The 12,617-nt window shown below is 32.6% G+C and overlaps 1 protein-coding gene across 5 annotated transcripts in view; it reads right to left on the bottom strand.

Moving 5' to 3' along the window:
• LOC106464582 (protein lifeguard 4-like) overlaps positions 1–11,608 on the bottom strand; it is a 35,897-nt gene extending 24,289 nt beyond the window's left edge. Inside the window, exons 1-3 of one of the 5 annotated variants that reach the window (XM_013924734.2) lie at positions 11,567–11,608; positions 10,786–10,917; positions 5,270–5,378 (exon numbers count right to left, since the gene is read on the bottom strand). In XM_013924734.2, the coding sequence (XP_013780188.1) occupies positions 5,270–5,378; positions 10,786–10,912 (236 nt within the window). In that variant the 5' untranslated portion in view covers positions 10,913–10,917; positions 11,567–11,608. Of the gene's footprint in view, positions 1–5,269; positions 5,379–10,785; positions 10,918–11,283; positions 11,388–11,423 lie in introns of those variants that run through there. The other 4 variants (XM_013924733.2, XM_022392315.1, XM_013924736.2 and 1 more) reach the window with 4 other exon arrangements.
• Positions 11,609–12,617: the final 1,009 nt, after the last annotated feature.

Here is a 12,617-nt window from a genome sequence, read left to right as displayed (position 1 = left end):
TGATAAATAAAAAACTTCATAATTAAATATCAGACTTTTTTTTTTAGTAAAACTTCATATTTTTATTACTTACTTACAACCAAGAAGATCGAGTATACTGTTACAGTAAAGAAAATAACAGATAAAATATGAAGCTTTACTGAAAAAAAAAGTCTGATATTTAATTATGAAGTTTTTTATTTATCATTTGTTTTCACTATTCATTATTATAAAAGTAACTAAAATGTAAAAAATAGAAATCTATTAGGTAAGATAATGAAAAAAAAATAAAAACTTTCATGGGGTATACTCACCAGCAGCTTGTGCAATACACTATTTGATATGGTAACGTGAGGTGCATATGCACCACATGATTTTCAACTAGTGTCAAGGTATTTTTAGTCAGACATGGTTCAAAGGTCAGTAAAACAAAAAAATTAATAAATATAAATAGATGTATACTGTTAAGAGATTTATGCTATTTAGAATAAACATTTGTGGTTTCCAGTTACAATTCACAGTCATTCTAGAACAAAAAAGGGTAATTTAAATTCATTTCTTAATTTTTCTGAGGGTTACGAGGCCAGTCAAATCAACCTATGCCAATTTCGAGTTATCGTTGATAAAATAACACACTAAATACAAAGTTTTATTCAAAAAACATTTGATGATTATTTAGAAGGATACAGAGATAACACAAATAAACTTGACAATTATCAGATAAAGAAAAGTATTTGTAACCTTAAAATCAAAATTACTTTGTACATTGGATAGTCAACTTTCTAAAAGAAAAAAAATTCACCAGCATATCTTTAATTAAAAAAATCTTAATATTTAATTTAAAAACTTGATATTTTGTGTATGAAGGCCTTGTAATGTTTACAAATAATCTGCAAAATGTTGTGAAGATACATGTACTCTCATGGATACTTTGGAGGTTACGAGCTGGGTGGATTAGATCCAGCCCGTATTCGTAGGGTTAACAAACTGTATCAGTCTCAATCTTTATGCTTACTTTGTATGCATGCTATGAAGTAAAGTTGCTACAACACAGAATTCAGTATTCAAAGAAAGCATTACTACAACACAGAATTCAGTATTCAAAGAAAGCATTACTACAACACAGAATTCAGTATTTAAAGAAAGCATTACTACAACACAGAATTCAGTATTTAAAGAGAGCATTACTTCAACACTGAATTCAGTATTTAGAGAGAGCATTATTACAACACAGAATTCAGTACTTAAAGAGAGCATTACTACAACACAGAATTCAGTACTTAAAGAGAACATTACTACAACACAGAATTCAGTATTTAAAGAGAGCATTACTACAACACAGAATTCAGTATTTAAAGAGAGCATTTTTATTTTTACTAGATTAAAGGATAAAGTTTTTCCCAGAAACAATAAAATAATAGTTTTTCAAAAAACTTGTTAAGAAAAAAGGAACTATATAATACTTCTTACATGCTGGTAAATATTTTAATACTTGATTACTTGTGACTCTTCAAGACACCAGACATACATTCTTAACCAAATCAGTGAGTCTGATGTCTAGATTCCTGGATTAAAAGTACATTCTCTAAGGAATTCAGAACCTGTTTCTATTTTGCAATCAGAAAAGTGATCCTATTTTACAGCAAGCTACGTGATACTAAACTGCTAATTGTAACAGTGTAAGAAAGTGTTCACCACTAAGAAACTGGTATAATAACAATGTGTTGAACCACATCACATATCCGAGTGTTATGGTTTACCATACTCGTAACCCAATGGAACTACCTATGTTATGCAATACAAAATTAACTATCTGAATGGAAGTGGTATTTTGCACCAGCCCAGTTTCTATGAAGCTATACAGAGCAAAGTTCACTATAATTCAGTGTTTAATAAGTGTATTTTCACGAAATTTGTTAGGCTTTTAGTAAACATTACAAATATACTGAACACAAATAATCAAAATGTTTAATGAAGTGGTTTTACTAAAATTTGTTGATAAATTTACTGAGCCAGTTCTTCATTTTACAGTTTTTGTATTTCATTTGTGTAACCTCTATAACCTCCTCAATGAATATCAAGTCTTATTTCAGTAAAACTTGTTTTATATGTTAATTTTTCTACACTAGCACTAACTATTGTTAAATCAATAACATAAAATGAAAAGTTGCATAAACAAAATAAAGCTAAATAATCCTTTTTTTTCTTTCAAGAATAACTGCATATTTTAACAGAAAATTACACAATTTATTCTTATAGCCAAAGCCAATACTGATTTTTCAAATCTGGGTTCATTTAATTTCACTGCTTTGTAGCGATACTTAGACCCTCTCAAAGCATGCCAAAAGCTGTTAATTGTAGCCAGATAGCTTTGTGTAAATTTGACTGTTACAAACATAACACAAATGAATTACAAACATGCCTCATCTACATAGCATGCTATGATACTGACTATTGAGAGAAATTATTTAATTTTAAGTTTTCTTATTTAGTCTAATAACTTTCAATTTTTTAGTTTTAGTTACTTTTATAACAATAAATCAAAACTGTACCTAATAAATAAGAATTCTAATAATTAAGAAATCTAGAATCCTGCTTTCTGCTGTTCACAGTTGAAATTTATTTTAACCTCACTAATTCAAATATGTGGGAGGTTTTTTTAACATTATGACCTGTCAATGTCTATAGCTTGAAGTTTCTAATTGGTTGGTCTCCCTGACATATCAGTATGCAGATATCTCAAGTTAACATAAGTGTGGGTAAATGAGAGTATTAAGACTAGTGGGGAGTAAAGATTTGCACTGATAGAGGGCAGTATAAATCGAGAAAGCTTTTTGTGAGCGGGAGTAAGATATTGTATTGAAATAAGAGAATCAGAGATGTATCACATGATACACAAAAGTCACGATTAATAAGTTATTTAAATATTTGCTTTCAAAATTAAAAAATTATATAACAAATAACATTGAACTACAAGCTACATTTTCATGCCAAGTTTAATGACAAACTGAAAAAAAGTTATTTAAATTAAGTTAATTAAATTATGAATATAACAATAAAAAGATCATGACATGCTTACTTTGACCACCCACCACACACAAAGGGTTAAGTTACAAGTAAATATATAATTATTAGCCAGTCCTCAGATGTGTACATATAGGTTGACTATTCAGTGTCAACATTAAATTGTGTAAACATAGTACTTTGTTTGAGATGTGTTCCAAAACAGTGAAATATTAAAAATATAGGGTCAGTTAAAATGATAACACTGCATCATATAACCTCTTATCTACATTATATAAGCTAATCACATACTCTCAAACATTACATATTCCTGAATGATGTAATTCACATTATTTGTATTGAGACTACAAACTTTTTATCACACCATGTAGTCCGTGTAAAAGAAAATTGCTGCTGAAAGTTGCTTCTTACTTCAAATATAAAGATTTAGGTTGAGAAAAAAATTTGGAACAGTTGGTAGGACAAGTCAAGTAACATACATGTAAAATATTTTGTGTAAATGCCCAGGTATCATGGGAAGTGCATTCTACAGTTTACTGGAAATGGCACTAGTATAGAGGATGTTGCACATGGTTATGACAAAATTAAAATGCCAAATAAAACACAGGATGAAATTACAACTGTTATCGTACATAATTAGCTTCACAGACTGTTCTAATTATTTATAATGACTTTAAAACCACCATGTACTTTATATTACACAATTTGATCTACAGAATGTTCCAAATATCCATACTGACTTTACACCAACCATGTACTTTATCTTAAAAGACTTATCATAAACAGTGTTCAAAATACTCATACTGACTTTACAACCACCATGTACTTTTTACTACATAATTCACTCTACAGACTGTTCCAAATATTCGTACTGACTTTATAACCACCATGTACTTTATACTACTGTTACGTATCTGGTCGTTTGTTAATTTCCGGCATAAATTATTTACGAGGAACTTCAGTGATACAAGTCCTTTCTTAATTAAAACTAGTTTATTCTTTCTCGATACAACTTTGTAATACACAGAATTTCTACAGTCACTTTAAACTTAACAACCTTTATAACACATGCTATAACTCGCAGTGATTCACACACTTTACTTACGGTGCCTACTGTTCGTTTGACTCAATTATCTATCCCTTTGATTTATCTGCATATCTATTCAATCAATGCAATTGTGCTGGTTTTTCTCACCAAGCTTATATACTAAAAAAGAGGGCACCTTGAACAAACTAGAGTTGCCAGGAAAATTCATGATCCTTCCAGAAACTCCAGTGCGCATGCTCCCAGCATCGCGTGACTTCCGCTGTCATAACACTACATAATTTGGTCTACAGCCTGTTCCAAATACTCGTACTGACTTTATAACCACCATGTACTTTATATTACATAATTTTCTCTACAGACTGTTCCAAATATCCATACTGACTTTATAACCATCATGTAAAATGAGGTAAATGAAATATTTACATATCAGTATTTTGTGGTAACTAAAATTGAAGCAAGTTACAAATGGTGCAAGATATTTAAACCAAAATATTTTGTATATTACTACAAATAACATTTAAATGTTAAATAAATATATACCTAGAAGTTCAATATATCTTATGAATATCACAAATAACAGTTAGTTACACATTAAGCATATGTTAAAATACAAAGTACAAATGATAATTATCTGAAAACTACACAGTTAAATTTTTTTTTTGGAAGTAGTTGAAACTATCATGAAAATGTCAACCATTTTATTATTACTGTTATACATTGAAACAAGAGATATCTGTTAATTCTATCACAAGAATATGTCATTTATAACTAACTTTATCACAGTTTCTTTCTTTATTAACTTGGCTGACCATTTCTGAGTGAATAATATTTTACTCTTAGTAAATGTATACACAATATTTTAAGTTTTCTAAGGTGAATGTATCACTATAACCTGTATTGAGAAAGTAGACTTTCACTCCAGTGTTTTGAATGGTCACGAGTTCACAACAACATTTTAATGTGAGTAAACCACAAAAAGCTTCAAAGCATCAGAAAAGTAGGCTTAACACACACATTAATGGCTCTTAGACATAACAATCTTTACTTGGTACAAATAGCAATATCAACATTATAGATTTTCTAACTCTACATAATACTGAATTATTGCATACCTAACTGTAATATACATTGCTAAAGTTTATTATCTGTTAAAACATTTCATCAATGGATCCTATAATTCTGTATGTAGTTATAAAAATATAATTAAGTGAATCGTACTTTTCACTGATGTAAAATCTCACAGTCGGAGTGAACAAGGTGATGGAGGCAATCACAACTGTTAGAAGAAGCTGCATACTTAAAATTCCATACACTTTCCTTAAAAACCCTAAGAGAAAGAAACATGATATAAAAAATACATGTTAAATCATAAACAAGTTTTAAACTGAAAAGTATCAAGTGAAAGTTAACATTTTCCTTACCCCAAAATCTGTATCACAAATAGATACTTACCTCTTTGCACCACTAAGAGCTATTATCTTACATGCAACTGCCATGAAAATTCCTACACATACCAGAAACCTTGAACAAACTCTCACCTCCAGACATGTCTTCATGTATTGAGTCAACCTATGACAATCATCATAATGCTGTAGCCCTCTACCAACAGGTGGATAATATGACCTCCATACACAGTAAACCTAGTGTGCACTAGCACATGATCATAGGCTCATTCTTGATGAGGCGAAGAAAATACACAGGAAGTATGGAAGAGGTGATGCAGAGAGGTAAGTATTTATCTGAAATAAATTTTCAGGTAAGGAAAATGTCAACTTCAGAAATGCCAATTACCTCTCTGCACCACTAAGAGCTAGAACCCCACAATGAAAATGTTGAAAAGGCTATTGTGAATAAATTACAACAGTTCCTTTCTAAAATAATAACAGAAAAGCCCATAGGGAGTGACATCTGTGAGACCAGGGGTCACATATTGTAGCAGTATCCGGTAAGAGTCTGCATCCTTCTCAAGCAGAGAACACTCTACTCAATTTGTTGTTATTTATTTATTCATTCCTATATAACATTTACACTAAACAGAGTTACAGTGAAGGATATTGGGTAAATTCAGTGACGATGGAGATGTGTCACAAAGGTGCATGGAACATGTAGTGTGGTTGAGCCCAACCAGTCTCTAACCTGGGGAGCAGTACACTTTACAGAGGAAACATCCCCAGTGGCTTGGGAAGTTAGTAGAAGGAATACATGTTGTGTAGAATATAAGGGCATGTACTTGGACCACTATCATCAGGCACAATAATCGGGAATTTAGTCCCCACTGAGAAACAGTGCAATGGGTTACTATGACTAAAGACAGCAAGCATGAGCCAAGTGTAGGGGCAGGACTACGACTGATGCTGTCTGCTTTGGTTTTGTTTTATTATTGTTGTAAAAGGTGCAGAAACAGGTATGTCAGTTATAATGATATACTACCAAAGCATTATTACAGAAAACTCAATCTAAATCATCTCAATGGTGTGCATTAAGCAGGGGCAGATGGGTTTAATGCTTTTTGTTCTCCCGTGTTTGACATGGATTTCAGGTCAGTATTCTCTGTAAGGCAATCCAGTCACAAGGCAGGTTTTAACGGCACCAAGCATAAGAAACTTATTGTGTAGTTCCTCAAGTAACATTTGATCTGGTGAATCTTATCTTCCCCTATTCATTTTTTTTGTTGTTGAAAAACTTGAAATGTGCTGGAATGTGTACAAAAATCATGGTATACACATGGAGGTGGCATGAAATGTAACAAAAGTGGAAGGAGGCAAGTCCAGAGAAAAGGCAGTCTGCCATAGTAAGAATAAGCAATGGTGGTTTCGACAAAAAGGAGCAGTCTGAACAAAACAGCAACAGACAGCCTGTACATGAAACAAAAAAGGTATAGGAACCAGAACAATCATACAATGTTGAAATAGAAGGGAGATAGATGGGATAAAACATTCAATCACCAAGTTTCTGGAAGAAAGGAGTGAATGAGAAAGAACATCAGTTGGTCCCCATGACAGAGAGTAAGTAACATGTGTAAGGCATAAATGACAATAACCACAAGAAAGGAGAAGTAGAAAATATGTCTTGAGAAACAAATGATATAAGTAACAGGACGGCAACAACTCAAGAGAAGCATGTAAGAGCCCAAAGAATCACATAAAGGTCCCAGTAAGAGAGATGAATTGGATGAAGGGGGCAAAAGAAAATGATTATTACCTGAAGAGTTGAAAGATTATGAACAACACTCCACAGTAACCTACATTGGCCAAAACATACAGGCTTTAAATAAAAATCCAGGTAAAGAAGGAAGTAGGATGAGGAATATTAGTGCAACCCTGCTGTAAAAAGTGGCAGAGAGATTAGTGATGTGCACTGATAGATGGTAAGAGTAGAAGGTTGATAAGACTGAGAAACATGCTAGTCCATGGGAAAATCACATACATCACACAAGAGATTGGACAAATCCCACACATAAAGACAAAGGAGCAACATCTCACTGGTAAAAATTGGAGTCACAAGAGCATTGATTTGAGGGGTTGTGAAATGGGACCAAATCTAATGGATATAAGGGCCACTCTATGAGATGGATTCCATCAAAGCAAGAGAAGTAATCCAATCCTAGGCACATGAAATGTCTTGAGGTGTATATGATAATTGCAGACCCGAAAGAGAAAGAATCATAAGTCCTGAGAGCAGGTGCCTCCCTGGCAGTTGATTGAAGTAACAATCATAGAGTTCTCTAATTGATCATCAAAAGATGACTGGAAAAAGAAGGTAAGCCTGTTAATCCTCCAACATCTGCAGAAAATTTATATGAAGAGAATCCTCCTCTGGAACCAAGATCTCAGAAAGTAAGGCTGGGGGGGGGGGGGGAGGTGGTATCCCCCAGATAGGGTTGGAACAATCAAGCAATCATGACAGAGAGATATACAGAGGAAAGTATAGGCATTTCCCAGAGACCCAGATCCAATTGAAGGAAGTGCTTTGGTTATCAAGATCTTTATAACAAAAACATGCAAGAGAGGGAGTTGAGAAAAAACCCTAAGTGGCCAAGAAACTAAGTGGGAGTCAAAAATAACTTAGAATGATAGACCAGTCATCACAGCTGAGGGGCCTTCAGTAGAAGGTTGGAAGTAGTAATTACCATGACAGGGCCAGGAGAAGCCAAACAACCACATAATAATGAAAATAAAGGCCAGAAGATGCATTCACGGAACAAAGGGAATGCAGGTTATGGCTGAAAACATACAGAATTGTAGTACAGGAAAGTGCACAGAACTGAAAGACAACAAGTGAAGACACACCAAGAAATGACAGAACACAGTACAAATGGGAATGTGAAGGAAGACATTTGAAGTGTCTAACTAGGTCAAAAACTGCCCAGGAGAGAGGGCCCAATGAAGGCTGAGAAAGTCATTTAACCAGAATCGAGAAACAATAAGAAAGTAATTCAGAAATGACAAATGAATGACAGGGCACCAAATCTTAAAGTTAATGGGAAGACAGAAATAAAAGACCAGAGTGGGGTAGAAGACAAGTTTTATAGCTCTCATGAGGATCAGTAGGAAGAGAAATGGAAAGAGAATAATGAGAAAAAAGAGTACACAACAGAAGAGAAAAACAATAGGTAAAAAAAATTCAGAACCCCAGGGTCACTGGAAAAGGAAAACAAAGAATGGGAGAGGTGGACACCAATAAGACCAGAGCCCAACAATAGGTCCAAAGAAGACTCAACACCAAAAGCTGTAATGACTAGCTACACAAAAGAGGGAACAATGAACAGAAGCAAGAGAACAAGGAACAAAAGACGAGTAGCCTAATGTGACTCCCAAGGATGGGTGGCAAACAGAGATACCAGTGGACCAGTGAGTCAGAAATCAAGGAAACAAAAGAAGATTGCAGATGTGCAAGCTAACCTCAAAATATTTCAAGGAGTCTGGAACACCCCCAAAACCGGAATGTAAACAAATGAGTGAGACAAAGGTCCTGAATATATGAGGATGGGATGAGAATACCTCACTGAGGTGATCCCTGAAACAAAGAAATCAGGTCAAAATAGCGATAGGATAGAAATAAATGGAAACCAAATGACAAACAATGAAAAAGAGGTGTATATACAAAAACTACTTGGGTTATAATAAAGAGCTTAAATGAGGAGATGAAGGGCAGAGATAGAATAAAGGAGAAGGGTAAAGAAAAAAGAAATGAATAGATAACTGGAATAATGGCTGGAGACGGCTTAAATGGGTAATGAAGAAAAACTTTAGTATAAGTTTAACATGACAGCAAATGTACAACGTTTCGACAAGGTTTTGCCATCATCATTATTTTGTCATAACTGATAGTGGGATGTTTATCTTAAAAATATAGGAATAAAACAACCCACTTTAACACTATGCCAGTATGGTTTCAACGATAAAAAGAAAGGAGTCACTTTGGAATGTACCCGATTTGGGGTAATGCTAAAAAACATTTGAGCTAACCTTTATATATGCAGGTACATATTTTGAAATGTAAAAGGTTACTTGTATGTTGGGGACACAATAACCCGGTTTGTCAATAGTATCAAATTTATCATTAATTATAATGAAATGTGAGAATGTTTGTAAACTAAGAGATGAAAAATTACAAACTTAAATAAATGCTAATCTCAACTAGAGAATGGAGTTCATTTAGCACAAAGGGGCAATCTTGAATATAAATTTTTTTTAAATAATAGAAAATAAAAAACAAATAGGTGATATCTATGAATTTAGCTTGTTGGGTATATTCAGTATATCTTTATATCTTATCGGAACTGCATAAGCTCCATGAAATATAACTTTTCTTACTGTCAAAAGGGGACATGTTAGTTCAAACAAGTCAGGTCCTGTTAGGTATATTAATTTTTAAGTTGTTAACATACAAAAGGAGAAAAATAATTAATTTCTGTATGGAAATTAATTAACAATTCCCTATTCCACATGACCATTCCCTTAGAGTTTGTATACAGTGTTCAAAGTAGAAGTTAATGCATTATTCAAGTAACTTGTCATTCTACAAATATTACTTTGGTAAATAACAAGGCATTATAATATGTTAATTTTCAATGGGAATGACAAAATTATAATTACTTTCTACACAAAAGTTTGGCTGGTAACATTATCTCTGTTGTACAGCTACATTAGTGCTCTTTTGTTATTTAAACAAAAAATTAATTTTAGTTTCTAAATTCTAAGCAAATAACATATATATAACATCTGTCAAATATGTCAGTAACTGCAATGACCAATTTCAAAATGAAGTTCACAACATGGTTTTCATAGAAGCTTTATCAGCACTAAGTCTTGGTTTCATATTAATCTGGCTAATTATGCACATGTACACTGTACAGTCAGATAGACATACATTTAATAAATTAATTTTCAGACATATAGTTAAAAGAATGTTAGGTATAGTCATAAAAATTATTTTACAGGACAAGACAAGAGAAAGAAATTTAAATGGTAATATAACATGCTACCCTTTTATTAACTAATATGTAAGGATACTACTTTTTTCCTAAAAAAATGAGTGATCAGTTAATTTTTTTCCAGTAATGTGCCCAATGTTGACTGCATTTATCTATAATATATCTCATATTCAAAATGTATTTCAATTTAATTTCAACTCAAAGTAAAAACTGGTATTAAAGGTTGTATAAACTAAATAAAACTCATGAACAAAAACGTAGCTAAACCAATCTACTTATCTACAGTTTTAGTACTTACCCATACGGATGTAGATGTGGGCCTGAGCCACATTAGACCCATACATGAAGTCATCCACAATAGATGAAGTTCCTTTTCCAGAAGATACCATTTCCCCCATGTTTATAGGTATTTTTATATCAGTCATTTTGTCTATTTATGGGAAATAAAGATTCAAATATAACAATATTACTAAATGCTGTTTAGAAATATATGCATTATACAATGTATTCCATTGTTGGACAACTTCATAAAATTATTTATGTAATGGTATAAGCAACAACTTGGTAGTAACATTTGTAATTGTAGTCGTTATATTTTCCTTGAGTCAATATCTGTTTAATAACTCAAATAAATTTTAAAATTTTACCAACATCCTTTTGACAAGCCACACACAGAGCTACACAGGTGAAAATTGGGCCACTAATCTAGACTAAAGCCCCTTTCCTGTTTACAGACAATTTAGTGTCAAATTAAAAGTAAACAAAACAAAATGTTAAAATTTGAATTACTACACACTTTCAAAATTATATCTATGGTTAAAACCAATAACGTTCAGGCCAAACAATAACATAAACTAAAGTTAAATGTAAACGTGAATGAATGGCTGAATGGCGTAAAACTAAAATATATGTGTTCAGCTTATTTTAAATTCATAACTTTTCTTGCCCAATGTACATTTACTAAGCCTTGTAAATCTTTTCTGTAACTGAATCTCTCAAATATTGAAATGCATAACAGATATAAATTAAATAAATAATATTTTTACACTAGCAGAGGAAATTAGTACAACCAACTTAACCAAATACAAATCGAAAACTGAAAACGTCATTTGAAGTCACAGAGACATCTAGTGACATATATAAATTACTTATTTTGAAATATAAATAACATTATTGAAAATGTATAACAACATCTTTGGAGTTAATGAGATATGAGCTTATAAAGAATGGTTTAGACCAATTTTTAGAACATTACACATTGTTATCTTTAACACAAAAAACACTCTAGAGCATTTACTGCATATAACTTGTCGGTTGATGGATAAGAGTCGAAAGATCGCAGAAATAAACTAATTTAACATAAAACCTCAAATTTTATTTTACTATTACCTCTGTTTAAAAAATATTCCCACTACTGAAACTGTAATATTCTAATGAAAAAAATGTCTTTTTTAAAAGTTGAAACTACTTGATCCTACCGAAAAATATTAATAAATGCTAGATACGATTTAATATCCCTTAGAGTTTGTTTGTTTGAAGTTAAGCACAAAATTATACAATGGGCTATTTGTGCTGTGCCCACCACGGGTACTTTTTTGGCGTTATAAATGCGCAAACTTACCGCTGTGTCATTGGCGAGCTTCAGCGAAGATAAAACGACTATTTGCTACTAACTTTCTAAATCCTTCAATAGTAAACAGGTGCCAGAAAAATGGAAGCTGCCTAATGTTACTTCTGTTACGACAGTGGAGTCACGTGACGCTGCTGGCGCATTGGCGCTGCTAAGTGAGCGTGATAAGTTTCTCGAATGATCGGGGAAGTCCACGTGTGTTCGTTAGTATGTAAGCCTGGCAGGGAAACCAGCATAGATGAATGAAGAGAGAGCAGTAGTTACTTTGAGTTCCGTGTAATTTATGATTCTGTTAGTTTCGAGCTAGTGAGCCGTAAAGTGTGTGTTTTGCACTCGTTGAGAGCGAATTTTTGTAGTTTATGAATTGCTGTGATTTATAGCATGTATTATAAAAGTTGTTAAGTTTAATGTGACGAGAAACGTACATAATTTCTACTGGAAACAAACAAACAAGCAGATACGTAACACTTCTCTTTGCAAGTGAGGTAATAAAAATTGTC

This window comes from Limulus polyphemus, unplaced genomic scaffold, assembly GCF_000517525.1.
Source record: "Limulus polyphemus unplaced genomic scaffold, Limulus_polyphemus-2.1.2 Scaffold1694, whole genome shotgun sequence".
Classification (NCBI taxonomy): domain Eukaryota; kingdom Metazoa; phylum Arthropoda; class Merostomata; order Xiphosura; family Limulidae; genus Limulus; species Limulus polyphemus.
The sequence above is the reverse complement of the archived record's forward strand: the minus strand, read 5'-3'. Positions and strand labels throughout refer to the sequence as shown.